Source organism: Macrobrachium nipponense, chromosome 8 (assembly GCF_015104395.2).
Source record: "Macrobrachium nipponense isolate FS-2020 chromosome 8, ASM1510439v2, whole genome shotgun sequence".
NCBI classification, from domain to species: domain Eukaryota; kingdom Metazoa; phylum Arthropoda; class Malacostraca; order Decapoda; family Palaemonidae; genus Macrobrachium; species Macrobrachium nipponense.
In genome coordinates, this window is record NC_087203.1 from 66,755,227 (window position 1) to 66,780,138 (window position 24,912).

The window sequence follows — 24,912 nt, forward strand, 5'->3', positions numbered from 1 at the left end:
TTCGGTCCTGACGATTGGTTCGAGTCGTTCACAATCCCCTCCCACCCTAATGGACTTCACCGCCTTCGATGCGAAGGAGATGCTGCCTTGTCCACAAGAACTTCTCCTTGGCGCAGGTACTGAAGGCAGGGGTCTGGTCCAACCAGACCACATGCCCTTCCTTCTACCCTTCGGGATATTGCCCACAGGTCCTTGGATCTTTTTTCCTTGGACCCGTGGTGGCTGCTCAACACGTTTTGTTGTGTAGCGAACCCAGACCCTCGCAGGCTGAACAGCATCGCAGTCCTGGTGTGACCGTAAGAATGGATGGTGAATGAGAGTGTGACTGGCTCCTCTTCCCATCTTTTTTCTTCCCCCTCTACCTGTGGTTAGAGGACACGGTCGTCACCCTGCTGGATAAGGACAAGATGCAGGTGAGCTACTCAACAGAGCCCCATCCTATCCCTTTCACTAGGGATATGGAGTGTATATCCACCACTTCCTCCAACAAGGGGGAGGAAGTGGATGCCAGCTTGAGACAACCCATACTTTATGTTGCCTCTTGCAAACAGGAACAAGTTCTTGATTGCTGGTACGAAGAGATACGCTTGCCTCTCTCTTAGTACTCGGCCCAGGAGGTCTGACCATTGATCCTGCGTGCACACCCCGATCAATCGGACAGAGGCTTGGATCCCTCCCTCGCTCTTACGACCAGGGAGGCATTCCAGGGATGGACGAACACCAGTCTGTTCATCAAAGACTCAGATTCCCTCCCACCAAGAATGAGTCTTCCTATTGTTAAAGGACCGAGGGTTTGTATTACGTATCGGAACAAATGACAATTTGTCGAAAATTGCATTTTTCCTAAACTATACAAACCTGAGGTCCCTTTAACATAAAGTCCCTCCTCATGCCACCCCCCTCACTCTGCGTATTTTGCATGGGCCAAAAAGCAAAAGTGATTTGTTTACCTCCCAGTCGCGCGGCGCGCGACGAACCGATCGGGGACAAGCAGTTAACTACCGTTTCTCCCCTTGTTCGAAGCTTACGACCGTTTCCAGCTGCGCTAGCTACTTCCTATTGTTAAAGGACCTCAGGTTTGTATAGTTAGGAAAAATGCAATTTTCGACAAATTGTCATTTTTCCGAATCCGACAGAAATTTAAACACTTACGACACACGCAGTGGGAGTCAGGTGGTTAGTACCCATTCCCTGCCGCTGGGAGGCGGGTATCAGGAATCATTCCCATTTTCTATTCATAATTTTTCTGTCGCCGGTGCTGGAAAACACCTGTTTGCAGCACCTCCGTCCAGATTTTGGAAACTTACTAGCTACTTGAGTATCCCTGCCCTTTGGTTTTCTTTGGTATCTGAATTGGATCGGTGGCTTGGCACACGTTGACTTTGGTTTGAATTGATTTTGGTATTGAATTTTCTTTTGATCAGATGTCAGGGTCTAGTGCTACTAGCGCTAGATTTTGTTCGATGGCTGAATGTAGAGGTAGGCTACTGAAAGCTTCAGTAGACCCCACATTCTGTTTGTAAAGTGTGCAGGGGGAATGAATGTACGTTGAAAAGTCGTTGTAAGGAGTGTGAAAGACTAACAGAGTCGGAATGGAAGGCGTATGAAACCTATCTTAAGAAACTTGAACGAGATAGGTTAGGAGGTCTTCCTCCAGGAGTGTTTCAGTAGGCAAGATTTAAATTATTCTCCTGCTAACCCTCCTTCTGTAGACTATGCTCCTACCCCTGTAGTGTTGCCTCCGGCCCTGAGACAGTGTCGTAGAAGGTAATACGTTATCGCTAAATTCTTGAATCGATTCGTAACTTAGAATCAAAAGTGTTAGCTCTGGAGAGCAAAAGTAAGAAAGTGCAGAAAAGTGCTTGTTTAGTGAGGGTGCGTCAGATCGGCCTCATTTCGCCTCTAGACCTAGACCTCTGCTTGACTCCCAGATTACGGGGAGAGAGCATGTCGAAAGTCGAAGGAGGGTTACGAGGAACCCCCACCGATCTGGCGTGCCTTCGGCAGCTTCTGACGAACATACCCAGACTGCCAAGGAGCGTGCGCGTGCACGTCTTCTCAAGGAGTGCTTTTCTTCTTCTGAAGCTTCCTCCCCCGCGCAAGGGGTGGAGCTCGCATACCGCATCACGCCGCTGAAAAGGACGGCTCGCGTTCGGGACGCTTCACGTCCAAGTTGTTCTCCGGAACTTTGCTCGTGCGCCTGATAGTGAGTTTGCTGCTTTTCCTCCGCAGAAGAAGCGTAAGGATTCGTCGGAGGCGGAGTCTTCCCTAGATGTTTCTTTCGAGCGCCGCAGTCGCTCTAAAGTGCGTGAAGCGGCGGTTCCTGGGAGTAGCAAGAAGGCGTCCCCTCGCCGCTCTTCTGCTCACCAGGATCAGCCCCTCCCCACAAAAGGAAAAGGAGGCTTCACCTACAAGCAAGATTCTTCAGTCTCTTCAGCAGCAACTTCGAGATGTTTTTCCTTCGAGAAAGACTGCTCCACGTCGCCGTAAGGATGACAACCTTCCTGTGAAGAGGTCGAGGCGTTCTCCCTCTCCCTCTCCTCGCACGTCTCTCTCTCCGCTTCACTCTCCCCCTGGCGTTAGTCCTCCTCCCCAGCCACTTTCTAGAGGAGGCGAGAAATTTCGTTCTTTCTCGCTCTCGTGAAGCGGTTGTTTCCGCTGATACGAAACTTGGGGATAAGAAGCGAGTTTCCTTAGATGCAGAACGCGCCTTCTGCAAAAGTCAAACGTTCTTTAGTGGACGCCGAACGTGACTCGGTGCAAGATTCGCGAGCGCCAGTGGACGCTCAGCGAGTGTTAGTGGACGCTCGGCCGCGCACCAGTGGACGCTCGGCGCACACCAGTGGACGCTCGGCGCGCATCAGTGAACGCTCGGGCGAGCATCAGTGGACGTTCGGCGCGCACCTGTGGACACCCAGCGCGCACAAGTGGACGCCAGGTGTACACCTGTGGAGTTTGAGCGCGCTTCTGTCGGCGCCAGTAGATTGGCTTCGGACGCAAAACGCGCGCATACGGACGTCAGTTTTCCACTTCCGCAAGCACAAGCGGAGGAGGGAACTCTTCCTGTTCGCCGTTCTTTCTCTTTTGAGAAAGCTCGGGACTCTTCTTTACTTCCTCCGACTTTCTCCAGTGGCTGAAGAGGAAGTTATTGAACCTTTCGTCCGAAGTGGACGAAGAAACGAGCAGTTGGCTCCAGTTTCGACGGACTACAAGGTTTTTTGACTCGTTTACTTCAGTCAGCCTTTGCAGACACCTTCCAGCCTGAAGCTCCACGTACTCCTCCCTCTCAGTTTTCGTCTTCCAAAGCTGCTAAGATCTCGGGCTTTGTGGAGGATGAAGAAGTCGCTTTATACGAAGCAAGCTTTTAGGAAGGTCCATGATTGGATGGAAAAGAGGAAAGCTTCAGGCAAGACTTCTTTCGCTTTACCACCTTCAAGACTTGGTGGCAAAGCTGGTATGTGGTTATGAGACGGGAGAAAACGTCGGAGTTAAGCTTCCTGCCTCAGCTCAAGGAGACTTTGGTAGCATTGTAGACGCCACCAGAAGATCTTTTTTGTCTTCCTCGAAAGTCTCGTGGACACATAGCGAGTTAGACTTTCACCTTAAAGGCCTCTTCAGGACACTAGAGGTTTTTAATTTTCTTGACTGGTGCCTGGGGGTATTGGATGCCAGGTCCAGGAGTTCTGATTCCTTCCATCTCTGGGGGAGCTGTCCAGTGTATTGTCTTGCATGGACAAGGCCGTCAGGGATGGTTCTGAGGAATTGGCTGCTCATTTCAGCACGGGACTGCTTAAGAAAGAGCACTTTTTGCAATTTCACTGCAAAGTCAGTCTCACCAGCGCAAAAAGCGGAGCTTCTTTTCGCGCCTTTCTCAGAACTACTCTTCCCCCAGTCTTTGGTTAAGGACATAGCGGCCAGTCTCCAGGAGAAAGCAACTCAAGACCTTCTGGCTCAGTCTTCTAGGAAGCCTGCTACTGCGTTCGGCTTCTGGGTCCTCTGCTTTGAGAAGTCGAAGCCTTTCGAACCGCTTCTTCCTCGAAGCCGCCCCCATCGAGGAAGAGGCTCTTTCAGAGGCAAGACTCCCGCTCCTTCCAAGAGCAAGAAGTGAGAGGGAAGTCCTTCAGACACCGGGTAGGAGCCAGACTTCTACATTTCGCGGAAGCTTGGGAAGAGAGAGGTGCCGACGCTTGGTCTCTGGACATCGTCAAGAAGGGGTACAGGAATTCCTTTCCTGTCGTTACCCCCGCTGTCTGACACCCCAAAAGATTTGTCTCCGTCGTATCAGGGAGAAAAAACAGAAAAGTGCTTCACGATCTATTAGATCAAATGATCGAGAAGCAGGCAGTGGAACAAGTCTTCGACCGAATTAAGTTCTCCGGGGTTCTACAACCGTCTGTTCTAGTGCCGAAGCAGTCACGGGGTTGGCGCTCCGTTCTGGATGTCAGCAGTCTGAATCGCTTCGTTACCAAGCAGAAGTTCAAGATGGAGACACCTCAATCCGTGCTTGCAGCTTTAAGACCGGGGGATTGGATGGTCTCGTTAGACCTTCAGGACGCATACTTTCACGTCCCCATCCATCCCCGTTCACAGAAATACCTGCGGTTTGTCCTGAAAGGGAAGATTTTTCCAATTCAGGGCACTCTGCTTCGGTCTCAGCACGGCGCCGATGGTGTTCACCGTTCTGATGAAGAACGTTGCGAGGTGGCTCCATCTTGCGGATATAAGGATCTCCTCTCTACCTAGACGACTGGCTTATTCGAGCCTCATCGCCAGACAGGTGTCTGAAGACCTGCACACGACTCTGTCGTTAGCGAAGTCCCTGGGACTTCTGGTGAATCTCGAGAAGTCGCATCTGACTCCTTCTCAATCCTTAGTCTATCTGGGGATTCAGATGGACTCAGTGGCTTTTCGGGCTTTTCCGTCCCAGGGGCGACACTCCAATGCCTGGACAAAGTGTCGGCCTTTTCTGGGGAAGGAAACATGCTCGGTGAGGGAATGGATGAGTCTGCCTGGGGACCATTTCCTCACTGGAGAAGTTTGTTTCTCTGGGAAGGTTGCACCTCCGACCACTTCAGTTCTTCCTCTCAAGCAATTGGTCTCGCAAACAGGATCTAGAAGAGGTCTTGTTTTTGACGGAAGAAGTGAAAAAGCACCTCAATTGGTGGTTGGATCCAAAGAAGCTTGCGGAAGGTCTTTCGCTCAAGCTTCGGAACCCCGACCTAGTGTTGTTCTCCGACGCGTCCTCCACCGGTTGGGGAGCAACACTGGGGGGAGAGAAGTGTCAGGCACCTGGAGAGGGGAACAGGTGTCCTGGCACATCAATCTAAAAGAACTCTCAGCGGTTTACCTCGCTCTGAGGTTCTTCGAGGAGGAAGTCTCCAGCAAAGTGGTGCAGATAAACTCGGACAACACCACAGCCTTGGCATACCTCAGGAAACAGGGGGGAACTCAGCTCTCATTCTCTGTTCGTCATCGCGAGGAATCATCCTGATGTGGGCGAAGGCGCAAAACGTCACGATCCTGACAAGGTTTGTGTCAGGCGTGGAAAACGTGCGAGCGGACCTTCTCAGTCGGCAAGGACAGCTTCTGCCGACGGAATGGACCCTTCATCAGGAAGTATGCCAGGCGCTTTGGAAGCTGTGGGGACGTCCTCACGTGGACGTTTTCGCAACTTCCCGAACGAAGAGACTTCCGCTGTATTGCTCCCCTGTTCTGGACCCGGGAGCAGTGGCAATAGACGCCCTACTGTGGAATTGGTCGGGACTAGACGTTTACGCTTTTCCCCCATTCCCCCCAAAATACTCGGGGAAGTAATAAGGAAGTTCGCTGCATCAGAAGGAGCGAGATGACCCTCATCGCCCCCTTATGGCCAGCGGCCGACTGGTTCACGGAGGTGAGGTCCTTCCTAATAGACTTTCCGAGGACTCTGCCCCTAAGAAAGATCTACTCAGACAGCCCCACTTCGAGAGGTACCACAAAAACCTCCCCGCTCTGAGTCTGACTGCGTTCAGACTATCAAGAAGTTGGCCAGAGCGAGGGGTTTTTCAAGACCTGTGGCAACGGCGATTGCCAACGCAAGGAGGCCCTCCTCAGTCGCAGTTTACCAATCAAAGTGGGCTGTCTTTAGAAGTTGGTGCAGAAGGAAGGGCATTTCCTCCACCTCAACCTCTGTGAGCCAGATAGCAGATTTCCTTCTTCACCTTAGGAAAGAAGCGAAACTAGCCGTTCCCACGATTAAAGGCTACAGAAGCGTGCTTTCTGTGGTCTTCAGACATAGAGGACTCGACTTAGCGAATGATAAAGACATTCATGATCTCATTAGATCATTTGAGACCGTGAAAGTTCTCCAGCCTAAGGTACCATCGTGGAACTTAGACGTGGTACTGAAGTTCCTCATGTCGAGTCAATTTGAACCGCTCCATTTAGCCTCGCTTAGGAATCTTACTAAGAAGACTATTTTCCTAACCGCTCTGGCGACGGCGAAGAGGGTTAGCGAAATTCAAGTCATAAGCAAGCATATTGGGTTCAAGGATCATAGTGCTGTTTGTTCCTTAAGTCCTACGTTCTTGGCAAAGAACGAGAGAAACCCTTCCAACCCTTGGCCGAGAACGTTCGAGATCAAGGGGTTGTCGGAGCTAGTGGGACCTGAAGCTGAGAGAGTCCTGTGTCCTGTCAGGGCTCTCAAGTTTTATTTGCAGAGAACCAGAGCATGCAGAGGTTCTTCGGAGAACTTGTGGTGCTCTGTGAAAAAACCAGATCTTCCGATGTCGAAAAAATGCACTGGCGTTCTTCTTAAGAAGTACGGTTAAGGAAGCCCATGAAAAGTGTGGTGAAAGTGACATGGAACTTCTGAAAGTGAAAGCCCACGAGTTTGAGGGCTATTGCTACTTCGGTGTGGCGTTTCACAAAAATATGGCAATCAAAGACATTTTGAGCGCCACTTATTTGGCGAAGCAATTCGGTGTTCGCTTCACACACTACCTGCGGAGGTGAAAGCAACATACGAAAATTGTTACTCGCTAGGACCATACGTCGCTGCAGACCCACTGTTTTGGGGGCAGGAGGTAGCGCTCATCCTATCCTTTAATGGTTTAGGTGAGTTTTTAACTTGTGTTATGGTTGTGGGGTTGACCGCCTGCGGCGGATCTCCCTTCCATTAGCTTAGTCTATGTGGGCGGATACTTTTGGTAGGCTACGCCAGGTGGTTTGGTTTTTACTTCGTTGCCCTCATTTGTATGGTCTATGGTCTAGTCACGTCGTGGTCTCGCCCTGTTGACAGATCATCTGGAGGTGCACCCACTATATAGGTCTCTACCTCGCTGGCAACTCTAGTAGCACAAGCAGACTTACGCGGCAGTAACCACGAAGTCAGCTATGCTAACAGGTAAGGAATCAAGATATCAATTATCTGCATATATATTTTCCTAAAATCTTCTATTCTGTCTACTCCCACCACCAAAGGTGGGATTCAGCTATATATATATCTGACAGGTAAGTTTCATGAACAAATGATATTGTAATGATACAATTAAGTTTGTTCATACTTACCTGGCAGATATATATAATCAAGTACCCACCCACCTCCCCTCAGGAGACAGTGGAAATAAAAAATTATGAATAGAAAATAAAAGGGAATGATTCCTGATACCCGCCTCCCAGCGGCGGGAATGGGTACTAACCACCTGACTCCCACTGCGTGTGTCGTAAGTGTTTAAATTTCTGTCGGATTCGGAAAAATACAGCTATATATATATCTGCCATGGTAAGTATGAACAAACTTAATTGTATCATTACAATATCATTTTCTACTCGACGGCAGCTTGAATTCCCTGCTACTACAAGGAAACTCATTCAAGAGATTGAGACACTACAATACAAATAAATGATATACTAGTTTGAGTTTTGAGAGCATGATGATGAACAACAAAAATGTTGTTGAACACTTGTGTACAACAGATGAGCAGTTATTGAGCACACCTGTTAATGTTTTTAGTGCCTTACTTATCAGTCTAGGTAGCGTTAGGAGTCATTCAACTGTTGACTTTCACATAGTTCAGATAGTCTGAATGGCTTTTCATTCTGCTACAATGTATGGGGCTATGTTACAGAGAGTAGGAGGAGATTGTGAGCAAACTGCTGTTCCCTATAACAGCATGAAGGACTCTGATTGTCAATTAAGGGTGGACAGGAAAAGGTAATGAGGGAATTGAAGTTCCTAGTTGTGAAGAAAACTGTAGTATAGTAAATGATGAAAAATGTAGTAAGAGTAAAAGTGTTGACATCGTGGATCCTGAGACAAGCAAAGCAGTAGTGATACAGAGCAGTTGTAACAATCTTCCTTGTACTAGTGACCTATAGTAAAGGTGCTGCTACAGAAAGCAATAAAAGTTGTGTGAATGAAAATATACAGTAAATTCTCCAGATACTGTTCAGGAAGTTCAAAAATTCATGTAAGTTGTTTTAGTATTGTGTTTTTTTAGATGGTTTTTTTGTTTTCATATCAAGACTACATAAGAGTTTAGACTGAGGAGAAAAAAAGAACAAGAAGTAAAGGCATAATAAATACAATAAAGCATAAGTTTGTATATATATGACAAATAGCTCTCAAAAACAAATTTGTTTCTTTAATTCATCTTTCTCCATACGCAAACAAATCTTTGGTGTTAACAATAGGATCATTTTCTAGCCCCTAGCTGGATCCAGTTAAACAATCAGAGATTGTAATGCAAGGAATCTGTGAGATCTGGCATTGTGTGTAGCACCACACGCTACCACGTTCAGTTTTTTTCTTCCATCCAACCTGGTTGTTTTGCCCACGTTCGCTCTCCTGCTTGTCTGTGTGTGTGTGTGTGTTTGTGTTATTATGGCTTCCTCTGCATCTTCTTAGCCTTGTCAACGTATGTACCCAGGGATTCAAGGTTTCTCATGTTCTCTTTTCCTGGCTGCTTCAACTACGGACCCCCATTCCACATGCAATAGGTGTCGTTCCAATTTCTGTACTATATAACGAATCCCTGCCCGGAATGTCTTGCATGGCCTAAATCACAGTGGAAATGATTCTATAGTAAGAGGGAGCATCGCAGAGTTTCGACTCTTTCTTCGTGGGAAGGGTTTTCATCTCCTCGCCCAGATGCTTCATCTTCTTTCTTAGTCATACCTCATGATGCTAGAGTTTTTGTGCCTGTGTCTCCTTCCTTCTCTTCCATCGATTCATCGTCGGAAATATTGGAGGCCCTCAGGCTGATTTAATGTGTAATGTCACCTGCCGTCTACTGAGTTAGCAGCGCGCAAGTTATAAACTGTTCTCGGTGGTCCAAGCGAATCACAGACTTTACAGTACACCCTTTCGTAACCTGAATTATATTCGTATACAGAAGCAAATAAATCTTCGTCTTTGCTTTCGTAACTTGGATTTTTCGTAAGTAAGGACTTTCATATATTGAGGTTCCACTGTACTACTAAACAAGTTCGTGACTCGCCACAACTATTAACTCTGTTCTGCCCAAAATCTCCTAAGACTGCTAGTAGATTTTCCCAGATTTTTGCTGCAGAGGACAAGTCTTCTCAAACAGCAGCATGCAGTGGTTCCGTCAAAGGCCTGTCCGCTCTTTTTCTGACAGGATTCAGATTGGGAAAAAGAACCAGACCTTTCAGAGCCCAAGGGTTTTCAAGACCAGCTGTGGAAGCTAGTGCTAAGTGTAGACAACAGTCTTCTAGAGTCTACCAAACTAAGTGTGCAGTCTTCCAAAGCTGGTGTAGAAGACATAACATCTCTTCTACTAAAACCTCTGTGGTGCAAATTGCAGATTTTCTACTATTTTTAAGATCTGGTAGAGGCTTTTCTTTGTTGATCATCAAGAGATGCAGATCCATGTTGGCTTGGTCTTTCAGCATAGAGATTCTGGGATCTAATCAGAGCATTAGTGATATGATTAAGTTCTTCGACATTGTTAAAGAAATTAAATCTAGTTCAGTTGCTTGGAACTTGGAAGTTGTCCTCTAGTGGCTGCCAGGCCCTCCTTTTGAGCCCCTTCATAAGATTTCCTTAAGGGATTTAACAGGAAGACTCTCTTCCTTGTTACTTTGGTTACAGCCAAAAGACTCGGTGAGCTGCAAACCATGGATAAGAGAGTTGGCTTTTCCCAGGAAGATGCAGTTTGCTCATTGAAGTTGGATTTTCTGGCCAAGAACAAGAATCCACATGTCCTGGACCCATTTTTTCATCATCAAGGATTTAATGGAAATTCTTGGTGCCGAGGAAGCGGAGAGAATGCTTTGTCCTGTAAGGGCATATGGGTACTATCTAGATAGAACGGAGAGAATTAGAGGTCCCTGTAATAACCTCTGGCTCTGGTGTTCTGTGAAAGATTCATCCAGACAACTTTTAAAGAATGGAATATCATTCTTTTCGAGAGACATTATCTCAGAGTTGCACTTGAGAATTTGAGAGAACCTTTTAACAATTTTAAAAATGAAAGCCAATGAACTTAGAGCAGTTGCCACCCACATCTTTAGCTTTTGAGCAGTGTCTGTTGTGTCTCTTCTTTCCGTGAACTTCAGCAACATTCTTGGGACCCATGGCTAATTAAGTTAATTAAGTTCACACACAGCACGTTAAAGTATAAAAGTAGAAAGGGAAATCACTAACATGAATTTACGTTAGCTAACTAAATACGTATATGTGAACGAACGAATTCCGCATGTGTATGATAACGCTGATGCGACGAAGTGGCCGAAGGACGCCTTTACGTAGAGGCATGATGGGATAGATGCTGACCAATAGGAGAGCAGGATCTTACGGCAGTGACTAGCATCAGGAACCAATGGGAGAGCGGGAGGATGGTAGCGAGTCTACTGAGTTTGCTGCGCGCGATGTTTTAGAACTGTTCTCGGCGATCCAGGCGAATCACGGACTCTACACTACACCCTTTCGTACTGAATTATTTTTCGTATACAGAAGCAAAAAAATCTTCGTCTTTGCTTTCGTAACATGGATTTTTTTTTTTGTAAGTGAGGACTTTCGTATGTCGAGGTTCCACTGTACTACTAAACAAGTTCATGACTCACCACAACTATTGACTCCATTCTGCCCAAAATCTCCTAAGACTGCTAGTAGATTTTCCCAGACTTTTGCTGCAGAGGACAAGTCTTCTCAAACAGCAGCATTTGCCATTGGTTCCGTCAAGGCCTGTCGCTCTTTCTATGACAGGATTCAGAACTTGGTGAACAGACCTGTCAGAGCAAAATGGTTTTCAAGACCAGCTATGGAAGCTAAATGCTAAGTGTAGACAACAGTCTTCTATAGTCTACCAAACTAAGTGTGCACGTTCCCTTCCGAAAAGCTGGGTTGTAGAAGACGAATTATCATCTCTTCTACTAAAACCTCTGTGATGCAAATTGCAGATTTTCTACTATTTTTAAGATCTGGTAGAGGCTTTTCTTTTTTTTTTTTGTTGATCATCAAGAGATGCAGAACCATGTTTGGCTTGGTCTTTCAGCATAGAGATTCTGGAATCTAATCAGGGCATTAGTGATATGATTAAGTTCTTCGTCATTGTTAAAGAAATTAAGTCTAGTTCAGTTGCTTGGAACTTGGAAGTTGTCCTCTAGTGGCTGTCAGGCCCGGGCCCTCATTTGAGCCCCTTCATAAGATTTCCTTAAGGGATTTAACAGGAAGACTCTCTTCCTTGTTACTTTGGCTACAGCCAAGAGAATCAGTGAGCTGCAAACCATGGATAAGAGAGTTGGCTTTTCCCAGGGAGATGCAGTTTGCTCATTGAAGTTGGAGTTTGTGGCCAAGAACAAGAATCCACATGTCCTGGACCCATTTTTTCATCATCAAGAATTTGATGGAAATTCTTGGTGCCGAGGAAGCGGAGAGAATGCTTTGTCCTGTAAGGGCATATGGGTACTATCTAGATAGAACGGAGAGAATTAGAGGTCCCTGTAATAACCTCTGGCTCTGGTGTTCTGTGAAAGATTCATCCAGACCACTTTTAAAGAATGGAATATCATTCTTTTTGAGAGACATTATCTCAGAGTTGCACTTGAGAATTTGAGAGAACCTTTTAACAATTTTAAAATTGAAAGCCAATGAATTTAGAGCAGTTGCCACATCTTTAGCTTTTGAGCATGTGTCTGTTGTGTCGATTCTTCAGTCGACGTTTTGGAAACGTCATTGTTTGAACACATTTAGTACATATTCAAGAGATACAGAGATCGTGCATGTGAATTGCAATACCCTGGGTCCGTTGTCTGTGGCTGGCCTGATACTGGGGGAGTAAGTATAGGACCTATGCTCCTATCCTAGCTATCAAGTTTTGGGGAGCCTGGGGGTACTACATACCTGGAGTGTCCACCAGTTTTCTTTCAATGGAGGGGTAGGGGTTTTTAATTTGGTGTAGACAACAGCATTGTCTGCTTGTCATTATGTTAGCACTGTGCCCAGGGCAAGGGCACCTTTTAAAGTTTTGCTGGCCATCGGATGACTCCTTGTGCTTCATAACTTCCACTAATGCTTTGTATTGATCAGATTACTCCTTCGTCTACATAGTTTCCACTAAAGTAAAGGCGCTCCATGGCTCTACAGCTGCACCACTGCAGTTAAGTTGAGTGCCAACCAGAGGCAGTATCTGCCTGCAGCAACTCTCTTACCAGGTAAGGTTACAACAAGCATATCAACCAACCTTTCCTATTTTCAAAGTTTTACCTAACTGCAGAATTTTAGAAATAGAGTGTTGTTCATGCATCACCTCCTTGCAATTTGGGATTCAGCTATGTAATCACATACTTGGTCAGTTACTATATAAAAATTACAGTTTTTATACTAAAATAGGTTATATATACTCACCAAGTATAATTACAAAATATGAGCACTCCCCCCTCCTCTCTCATGGACTTAAGGCACAAACAAATTAAGCTCTTCAGCTGTGTTGTACCTATTCACCCCTGAAAGTGGGCGGAACTTGTTACCTACACTTAATCTTTGGTGCATTAGCACTGCGAATTTCAAATTTTAAAACTACCGTGGCGTGTGTTTAGAACTTCAGGTATGCAATTTACTTGGCAAAAAGTATATTATAAAACCTTGTTTTATTATAAAAATGTCATTTTCAAATTTAGTTTGTGTTACCTTATGGATTTCTTTGTGAATGAAGTAACAATACTATTACTATTTTAGAAGGTAAATAGTTTGTAATGATCATAATCCACAAATTTGAACTAATTTCAGAGCTTGAAGTATAGCAGATTTTCAACTTGCTTCACAGTCTTGGTTTTGGAAGTTAGTGGTTGAATTGTTGTAATTAAGGAGATAAGTCTCATGGAGAATATTTACAAATTTATTTCATTTCAGGCAAAGCCATGCCCAAGAAACACTCAAGAAAACCGACCATTGCTAAATGGTGGGGAAGTTGATCCAGATCCAGAATTATGCAGGTCACAGTCCTCTCAGGGTCATGCAGATGGTGATGATGAGGAGAATGAAGACCTTGATTTAGGGCTTACTGCCTCTGGTCATCATATCGACGATGCACATCAACAAACAACGTATGTATTAAGACATGAAAGTAATATTGTCCCTAAATTCTAAATACAATACTATCTTGTAAGTAATTTCTTTCATTGCAGTTACTGATTTTCAAAGAGCATTTTTATCATATTTGTTCCTAAGGAAACACAAGCCATTGTCTTATACTATATACAATATGAGTACTATTTCTTAGCAAAATATGTACAATTGGGTTTTGTAACTTGGTAACATGGTTCTGGTAGTTGATTGATGGTATGTGGGTGATGTGGCAACTGCATTCGCTCACCACTGGGTGGGATGTCTGTCTTAGGTAAGATTGACACTGGATTCTCATACATGTGCTCATGAACCAGTGTCTCTCTGTTTACTATCCCCAAACATGAGGACTGTCTAAGACCTTTCCCTTTTTATACTTGTCAAGATATGTGTGTGATCTGTGGATTGGATGCATACAGACTGAATGTTCAAGTGTGGTAGATCACGTGAAGCCTCAGGTGGTTCCTGGGTCATTCAGAACCAATTTAATGGGTTCAAGGACAGAAGGATTCGTCAATGGGATACTGTTGAGTATTGTGGTAAGCCATATGCATGTGATCATGCAGACTCATTGTTTGCCTGGTTTATCCAGGACTCCCCGTGTGTGCATGCAATATAGTGCATGTGAGCACTCATCCATGGCTTATAGTTCAGTTTTGACTGATCACATGTAAGTCTGCAAAATTGGACCACGATTTTAAGTGGTTATGAGTCAACCTTGAATCATTATTCAGCAGTCGGCACCACTGATACAAGTGTTTGTTTCCTCTTAGGACCACAGATATAGTTGATTGGCTCGATCTTCTTGTTTGGCATGTGCATGATCTTGGATTGTGCATATGCAAACAGGTGGTTTATGCATCATTCATAACAGGTCTTCATAGCACTTTATGATACCGGTAGGTATTGGGGTGAGTTTTGCATGCTTGATCATACCAACACTTGTGATACCCCTAGCTTGTCCATGACTCCTTATGTGCACATAAACAATAGTATTCCTGAGTGTCACATGTAGCCACTACGTATTAGTTTGGCTACATCCAGTCATGGAGAGCTCTACAAGAGGTATCACCATGGATCAGAATGTCCTCATTCCATTCATGAGTCAGCCTTGGCCTGTGATTTGATGATCAGTATGCCAAGTCCGATTGTTTCCGTCCATGGTCTTGAGAACACTCGCCAGAGCAACTTGTATCTCTGCCTCTCTCTTAGGAGAGGGTCCAACCAGTTCTCTGAGAGATCTGTTAGGACTTGAGGTCCTCCTTCAGACCCTCTACAGTCAGTTGGAGTGGCTTTTTCAAGACATCATTGGGCTCCTTTGCAAGTATAGTATCTCAGGGACATGTTGTTATTGAACCTGGTCTCGATAGAACAAACTCTTGGGTCACTATAGGTGAGACCATTGTTTTGACTGGAAGATGCAGACACTACACTCCTTCAGGTTGACTCATCATTCTGTGGACTGATGAATATCCTCCCACTGATAGAGACCACCATGCGGAGTAGGATCCATGAAAGGACAATTTTAACAGAAAATAGTTTGTCATAGAACAGATTGGTTGTGTGAAGTTTGGGCAGTGTTGGCGAAGAGGATTTCTGGTAGCTGGCACTCCTTTATCCACTGCAGTATCCCTCAATCCTTCTATGGCTCTGAAGGGCACTGCAGCCAAGCCTTCAAGGGTGGCCATGCTTTCAGTAGTGACAAATAGTCCAGGTGTTGTCCTCCTCATGAAAGGTAGGCTGTCCCCATCTGCAGCTGTCTTGAACAAGGGATATCTGTCATGCCATTTGGCAGTGATGGGCAGAGTTCAGAGTAGTCTGTATCCTCTGGAACAATTAACAGACTACTTTTCAAGACTGCTGCCCTCTTCTTTCTTGGACACTAATCCTGTTTCCATGCATACCTTACAGGATCTGGTGATCACCCAAAGGTCAGGCACTGTTGGAAGTCATGATCAAACCCATTACAAAGCTTCTTCTTGACTCTTCCTGATGAGGAAGTTTACTGGAGACTGATTGTCAGTCTCTCTCCTGAGAACAAGTTTGTTTTGCAGACAGGGTTTAAAATGGGACCAACATTTTTTTAGAGCCCTGGGAACAACCCCTCATATGCTCTCACTTGTGTTATTCACCTTGGTGTGAGCATAGGCCTACTTACCATGGAAGTTCCCTCTGCTATCTTAATGAGTGGCTGGGTCTGGCATCCTTAGAGGTATAGTTGTTCTAGAACATAGACCATCTGCTAGTATTTTGTTACAGTTTGTAGATTATGTTAAGCTGGGAGAAGTCAAATCTTGTTCAGACAGCAGGTGGAGAACCTCTGCATGCTGATAGATATCTACAGTGGTGACTTTTTCTAGACCAACTTCTTGTTTCAGGAAGCTGAGGGAGGTGACTGCAGTTCCTGTTCTGTCAGGAACAATTAACTCATCATAGGGAAGTTGTCTTTGGTTCACCTGTTACCCTGTTCACCACACTGGCAAACATGGAGCTCCCAGTATGATGCTCTTTCATCCCAGACCCCTGGGCTACCTTGGAGGACACCTTCCTACACCCCTGGAACAATCTGGATATCTGTGCCTTTCCACCATTCATCCACCATTCAGTCTGATTCACTGGAGTCTGATTCACTGGAGTGATCAGTTGAATGTTGATAACAGCAGGTCTTAGAATGACCCTTATGGCTCCTCATTGGCCCCACGCTGATTGGTACTCTGATCTGTTATCTTTTCTGGTTGCGGCACTGAAATTGATATCCCTATGGCCCACTCTTCGTTGTTAGCTATATGGTTGGAGGTTATCTACCATTTCCTGTGAGAGAGAGAGAGAGAGTTTTCTTACAGGACTGCACATATGTTAGAGGTTATCAGCTACTATTTACAGTATACATACTGTATTAAGAAAATTGAATCACCTTCTGTAATTGATGTCATAAGCAGGGTCTGCCTCAAGTCAGGAGCTACTGTTGAGTAGATTACAGACTTCCTTGTCCACCTTCATCTTCTTTTCCTACTGTGAAAGGCTGTCAGTCTTCCTTGAGTTAATTCATTTGACTCAAGGGCAAGAATCTCTCATCATTGGATAGCATTGTCTATGCTCATGATGGGCTTTGAACAGTCATGCCCACCTCAGGAGTTTTAGTCTAATTTAGGCTCTGTATAAATCCATGAGGGAGTCCTTGTTCAGAGATCATACTCCCAGTATCGGTTGTCTGTTATCCTTGGTGTTTGGGTAATGTGTTGGTGAGTTGTATGTCCTGTCGTATCTTGTCCAACATTTAGAGGGCTGGAAATCTTGTTTAAAAAATCTCTTGGTTTCCTCCTCCTGGGACTAATGTTGGTGTTAATCCTGATTAGTTGCTTATGTGTCCAGTGCAAGCCCTGTGGACTGTCTGAAAAGAACGTGACCTCTCAAGCTGGATAGTTGGCACGTTTGTTAGTCTAATCTGACACCTAGAATGTTGTATCCAGGAATACCCTTTTAGCTTGATGAAGCAATCAAGCAATGCATGTGTCATCCTATGATGAGGACAGTTGTCCTGTGCAGGCAAGGGCTCATAAAGTTAAGGGTATTTGCCCCAATCACTCATTGTATCTGGGAGTGAGGGTATCTTGCATGCCAGACTACCTTTATTTCACTTCACATTAGGAGATTGCCCTCATATCCTTGGACACTCCTTACGACTGTGAGCGTGCTCAGCAGGTTGTGTAATCATCCAAACTCCTTTTACCTTAAGGTTATAAGAATGGAAGTTGAATGATTGAGTACCCAGTCAATATTGCATCCCTATGATTCCTTGCTCATTCTGATGATCAGTTATTTGAAATCTCTGAATGGCGATTCAGCTTGCCAGTCTGTTGAGATACTATTCGCCTGCCTTAAGGTTGACTCTTTTACATTAAAGGTAATAGTTTGTATTCCCACAGGAATAAATTCTTGATATTAGTATCATAACTAGGTTTACAAACCAGAGCCTTTTACGTAACCCCACCTTCATTACCCAACAGTCTCAAATGAGTCATTTCATACAAGTACAGTAGAGCCTCCGCGGTTCTCGACGATAATTCGTTCCAGAAGGAGCGTCGAAATTCGATTATTTCGAGAACTGAATCAAGTTTTTTCTTTTCCCATAAGAAATAACTGAAAATGGATTAATCCGTTCTTGACCATCAGTTTATTACCATAACCTTGCCTTTTTTATACAATACATTCAATGTAATTACAACTAAATAAGTTAAAAGAATTAAATAAATATCATGTTAAACGTATATTTATAATTTTAAATGTGTAATATACGTATAAAAGAAAACTGGCCTGCATCCAACCATTGTTGACCAAGCGCCATAGGCTACCTAGGTAAATAGTAAGTAGAACGTAGTGTAGTGGGCAGGCATAAAACGTGTTGCTAACATAATAAAAACATTGAAAAGCAAGTCTAATTATTAAAGTATATTAATAAACTATTAAATTAAACCCAATTTATATTTTTCAAAAACTTACGAAAATTTGCCTACAGTAAGTCGGCATTTAAGGATGTAAACAAACCATAACGCAGCCCTGGTGGTTTATAGCGGGACTATGGTAGTAAACAAACCATATTGTTGCTATAAGCCTAGAAACGTTTTACATTCGATATTACAGTAATTTATAGTAAATCTTATACGGAGTCGGAGTCGACTGCAATACTATATACAAAATCGATTGAAAATTATCTTTCAGTAAATGTTATGATACTAACGATTTTGTTTCATAAATGTCCTTATAAAAAAGGTGCGTCTTTTACGGCAAATTGTCCAATATCAGGGCTGGTTTCAAGCTTATTGGACTTTGACAATTAATACCATTACGTACCAGTATCTCTTGAGTTTAATATCAAGCTATCCTCCTTTTTTTTTTTTTACGAGGACGCTTATAAACCAAGCATACAGATTGCGTTCGTCACCGCGCACGGGCGTTATACATATGTAAACTGTGTCCAACTACAGATCTCATACATTGACGTCTTTTAACAGTAGACATAAAGGAAGGTCGTCGTAATTTCTATCATTATTCTATACCATTGCGGCTTCTCTGATTTAAGCTAAGGCTAACCTCCTCTTTACCAACAAGCTTAAGATTGCGTTCGCTACCGAACGGCACACGTTACGTATGTAACAGTGGTTTCACGACCAAATCTCACACGTAAACAATGACGTATTTTTCCAGTAGACATAAAAGAATCTACTTACTTTCTATAATTAATGTATACCGTAGCGGCTTCTGAGTTAAACTAAGGTTAACCTCTTCTTTACCGGCAAGCTTAAAAAGCTTAGATTGCGTTGCTACCGAACCGAACATGTTACGTACGTAAACATGGTTTCACTACAAAATCTTACACGTAAACATTGAACGTATTACCAGTACGACATAAAAGATTAGTCTTAAATTTCTTAATAACTACGCACTTAATATGGCATAGTGGCTTCTCTGATTTAAGCTATGGCTAACCTCTTCTTTACCGGCAAGCTTAAAGATTGCATTCGCTACCGAACCGCACATGTAACCTACGTACGTAACATTGCCTTCACTCCCAACCTAACACTTAAATGCGTATTGCATTTTAGAATACGTAGGTTTAAGCTTGAAAAAAAAAAACAATCAAGCAAGGGTGCTTAATTAAATCTTTCTTTCGCTCATCACTTTCGTGCAGAAAGAGAGGATAGACGAAACTTAAGGTTTATTTTGGAGTTGGAAATCATGGAAACGTTTTGAAGAAGGAAAAACGCGAGATGCCATGTAAACACTTTCCATTATGTATTTCAGAGAGTAACAATAGCCAAGGGTTGAACATAGATAGCCAATAGTAATGTTTTTTGTCTCATGATACACCTGGCAGCAATGTAACAACCTCCACTAGATTGTTTTGCTCTAAATCCTTCAAAGGGCATTCTTAAGAGGGTCTTTTGTGTACTGTATCCCGTACTTAGCATTTAAGAAGGGGGTAAGGGGTAAACATGTGTAGGAGTTTGGAGGGAGAGAGGAAGCATGAATTCGGCACAGTTCCTAACACCGGCCCTGGACAACATTGGAGGATGATATTTTTCTGATTAGATAAAAATTAGGATTCCAAAACCTATGTTTAGGGAAATGTGCATATAAATAAGTAATGGAAAATTACAAAGATAGAAAAATAACCAATCTGCTTAGTAAAACGTAAGAAAGTATCACATTTTTTAGCAAAAATTCCCATTTCGTATCATTCTAACCGGCGTCGTAAAAGAGTAAACTTTTTGAAAAAGTATCAAAATGATACTTTCGTATCACAAAGAGCATCATAATGCTAGTCGGTCCAAGCAAGAATTTATGCCAAATATAAGCAATTTTTTGTGCAAGAATTATGCTGATTATCTATCATTATCTCATTTCTTCTAATACATTTGAGTAAAACAACGATGTAATGGAAATTTAAAACACTTATATATTAGGTGAAACTGATACAAAGTGACGAACAGACAATATATAACTAATAATTTGATGATCTTTACATGTTAGCAAACTCGAAATAAAAACACCATTTTTCTTTAACAGATCACATACGCAATCACTAGTATACTATTTGATATGCAATCACTAGTATACTATTGACAAATGTGAAGATCACACATACAAATGTGAAGAAAAACACAAATTTTACTTATTACTGCATCATTATCATGCCACTGAGAACCATTTTTCTTTAACAGGTAACATACACAATTAATAAATACTTGAAAATGTGTGAAAATTACTTCAAAGATAACACTTTTGATAGTTACTGAAAAATTAAAACTAAAAAATAGGTAAACAAACAAACCAGTCTCTACTCAAGAAGAAAAACATACGTACTTATTACTTGATCATTATCATGCCACTGAAACACCATTTTTCTTTAACAGATTACATACACAATGAATAAATACTTGAAAATTGTGTGAAAATCACTTCAGACATACCGTATTACTCGCATATCATGCGACTTTTGAAACCTAATTTGAAGCTAATTTTAAAGGGGTCGCATCATACACGCGGTATAAAATTAGCGTACCTCTATGCTTTCCCAAATCGGCAGATTGCGATAGTTACTACCGGAGGAAAACAGTAGATCTTTTAAAAAGACATGCTTTACTTGTACTTCACTATATCCGTGATATTGTATGCATTCTCATATTTACTATTGTATTTTAAAATACAAAAGAGCGATCGTGCGCCATTTGCATTATTTTGGTTTATACAGCATGTTTAACTATTCTAGTCTAACCATCTATAATTTCCAAATCAGTTGATTAAGGCACAATACCGAAGGAATTTTTACTTTTTGTTTTACTCGGTAAAAGAAACATTTGTTACTTGAACTATTACTTTTATTTTAGGATACGCAGTCAAGTGAAAATTTATTAAAGTAAAAAAAAATGCATAAATAATAAACTAAAATCCTCCAAAGTCGCTATTCCGTGTCCGTATCATCAAATACTGCTCTGAATTCTTCGCCATCAAGGCAGTCATATTCGTCATCTTCCAGATCTTTGATCATTTCATCTTCATATGGAAGGTATAGTCTTGCCACGTGGCGAGCTCTCTGGCGTTGCTTTTAAAGATCTGCCCTTATGCTAATTTTACAATAACAACAACTGCCCGGTGTTTGACGACCTTTGAATGTCCTTGAGACAAACCCGAGGCTATAATTATAAGATTATAAAAGATTATAAGGGGTTTTTCATTCCCAGGTACAATCTCCTTCCTATTCGGCCCTGCTCTATCTCTCTCTCTCTCTCTCTCTCTCTCTCTCTATCTCTCTCTCTCTCTCTCTCTCTCCGAAATTCCTCAGCTGTCCATGCGAGAGCTTTTTTATGGGACAACATAGGCCCCGCATTTCGCATTTTCCATACCTAATTATTTTGTATACGATTGCCCTTTCTCGGCTGTGAAGTTCATGTCTATCCATGGCTCTGAGATGACCAGGAATAACTTGTAGTCGGTGTCAAAGTCACTCCACACTTCAGTCAGGCCAAAACTTTGCCATATCGCATTCAAGCAATATTCAGTCATTGTTTCTTATCTATTATTTTGTCAGAGAGAGAGAGAGAGGAGAGAGAGAGAGACGAGAGAGAGAGAGAGAGAGAGAGAATCTGTTTGTATACGATTGTTTATTTTCTCACTCGTCAAACTTACTCTGTTATGCTTTATTTCATATTTCCTTGCTCACCAATTTATTCTATACCTACGATATTAAGAAATCAAGATGTGTAGAAGGGAGAACTGCCTCCAGACTGTACAGTCAGTATGGATTTAAAGGCACGTGGAACTAGTTGAAATAAATATTCGCAACAGCACCAAAATGAGATGCCATGTATAGAAAATCTGACTCCGTTTCTGTTATTACATAAAAAAAAACTTTATCAATCGTGAACTTACGTAATTTATCTAGAATTCTGCGTAACGGAAAAGATAATATTTGATATTTGTAATGGGAGAAATGGTTTTATCTCTGTTGTTGTTATAAATTTTGGCAGATATGCATCAAACACGTGGGAGGACCAAAACAGTTGTTGTTAGTCGCCGGGGATATAAAGGTTGTGACCAGCAGACAGAAAGATTAACATTTTTCCAGAGATTAAAGAGCTGAATTTGTTTTGAAGATATGTCAACGCGTTAGTAAATAGGTATCATCTTCTAAAGAAATTTTTCTTTTCTTTTTGCGAAGATATTTCTTTCAAACCTTTTGCATTCAAAGTAATGAGAAGGAATCATTCTAGTTCTTCATGTAATCAGTAAAATACTTACACTAATAAAAACTAAAACTACGTATTGTATGCAAAACACACACATCATCATTAGCTTCGCGTGTTTAAAACATTCATTCTAAGAAATTCACAGAGTAGTATAACTAACACCTGATTGGTTGGTTGGTAGCCATGGAGATCTGTTATCCAATGAATGCCCTCTGCTTCTGTTCTATTTATAGACATATGCCGTGGATGGCACTAGTTTTGAAAACGTTACCATGTTCGTGATTTTCTGACTGCTGACGGCAAAAATTACTCAATAATTTTCTTTATATAATTATTTCTTCGTGAAAACAATAATATAATATGATCATTTTAACTTTAATTGAATAGGGGTATGAAAAATACGAGTGTGTCGTAGCGATTTGCCGTCATCAATATGGTGGTATGAAAAATACCACATGGTGTTGTAGCGATACGTAGTCACGAAGTACAAATCCTTTTTCCCGGACCATCCTCAAAATTTTACGACTCTTCAACTTCAAGATCGATATTGTGAAAATATAATTATATAGTCATACTTATTGTTAAAATTCACAAGTTGAACAGCAAAACATTATTATATTTTGATTGTCATGTACATATATTTTTTGCGTTTTACGGAATGTTTGTTTTGAAAATAATAGCTATTAGTGAACATATGATATTAATCGTCCCACTATTTTGTTATAGGTGATCTTAGTTATCTCACATTCATTTAACAGTATTATATTAATATTTATTTAAATAAACTGTAATTAATAAATAACAATAATGAAAAACATAAAGGGAAAAAATGTTTTTGCTGCAGTAGTGAAGTTTGTTTGATTATGCATCTGACCTCACATTTCCGAAATCTGAAAAAATTCCCAAAAACCCGAAAACATCCGGAATGTGTACTGCACATTTTTTTGAACACGCAACACATGTCTACACATTTACTGATACCTGTTGGTGAAAGACTCAAATTACAGTATTTATTCCTGAGAGAGAGAGAGAGAGAGAGAGAGAGAAAGAGAGAGAGAGAGAGAGAGAGAATGATTTACGACTCAAAGGCGTGTTATTTTTACAATTATTTTATTATCTTGGGATTCTTTTTTAATCTTGAGATTTTCTATTAAATTCTCGAGATTAGTAAGAAAATTACGTAACTTGACTAGCAGCAGCACACATCTGAATGACTCTGCCATTAGCATGCCAAACCACCAACCTTACGAACTAACGCTCTCGGAAAAGGAACTGCATGATACATGAGATACATGATAAAACCACTGTTTATTGGTGAAAATTTGGGGGTCGCATGATAACTACTGAAAAAAGTAAAACTTAACAAAGGAAAAAAAAAGTAATTCTTTACTCATGAAGAAGAAAAAAACATTATTAACACTTTACTGATCGTTTTTTGTCATGCCACTGTGGGTATTTATTTATATTCAAAAAATTTAACATTCCTAGTTGGGTTCAAACTTAGCAATTAAAACTCATTTGTTAGTGATGCTTTTGAGGCAATTTCACTATGAAGATACATATATTCCACTATAGCTGTGTATGAAATTGAGGAATGTTCTGCATTTTATTTGAAATTTTAGTGAAAATACATTCTAAAATTGTACTAAAACCCTAAGTGTGAAAGGAATTATGCTAAGCTCCAATTCTTGGATCAAATTATGCTAAAAAAAACCATGAAATTATGCTACATTTGGTAGCACTCTGGATGACGCCAACTAGCGGCGGCTGGCGGAAACAGTTTTGTTTACAAACATCATATGGTCGGGGGGGGGTCGGAAAATGGTTTTTGGTTGAAAACAGATACACAAGTTTATTGGAAATTTAGTGGCGAAATCCGATTATGTCGAGTTCTAATACGGTCGTGAACCGGGTCTCTACTGTACTTGCATAAATTTTGAATTTTGCGATAGCACTTCTGTTGTTTTAGTGAATGTGACAAACCCCCACCCACTTCCATTGGAGAATAGGTACAACACAGCTGAAGAGCTGAATTTGTTTCTGCTGCTTAATGACTGAACTTCAGATGTCTTGAGCAGCTTTATTTGTACTATTGGTTGCCAGATGGTTGTACTACTTATCCTCCATTTCGTGAAAGTATTCATTATTTTGGTAGCCTTTGCAATATTTCTGGATAGCTTAGACCTGTTTTTGACTGAATTTGACACTTATTCCAATGATATCTAACTAGAGTGCTTCTAATATTTGGTTTTGCAGCAAAGGCTGCAAAACTACATTGACAAAATCCTCCTATGACTTGCACAATCTGTAGTAATTGAAGAGGACAGACTGCTCAATTGAGTTGACTTGTGTTGAATGCAGGGACTAGGATCAGGGGAAATGGAAGACTTTAAAAGCCCATTTAGACAAGCTTGAAAAGGACAGAAAAAGTAAAAGCGGCTGCTAGAGCCTAAACTAGGAACTTAGCTAGCTTAGAATGTACTCCCGATTTACCTGGTCTGAAATTTCCTTTAACTGCATTTTTCCCATTCACCAGCCCTTTGCTTATTCCACCCACTCCTTTACCTGGCTCCCATGCTTCCAACCATAATGCCATTG

At 42.1% G+C, this 24,912-nt stretch overlaps 1 protein-coding gene across 1 annotated transcript in view; it reads left to right on the forward strand.

Moving 5' to 3' along the window:
- The first annotated feature begins 13,306 nt into the window (after positions 1-13,306).
- Positions 13,307-24,912, forward strand: part of LOC135222816 (proton-coupled amino acid transporter-like protein CG1139) — a 177,762-nt gene continuing 166,156 nt past the window's right edge. The window contains exon 1 of the mRNA XM_064261122.1: positions 13,307-13,548. Within this exon, the coding sequence (XP_064117192.1) occupies positions 13,322-13,548 (227 nt within the window). The 5' untranslated portion in view covers positions 13,307-13,321. The remainder of the gene's footprint in view (positions 13,549-24,912) is intronic.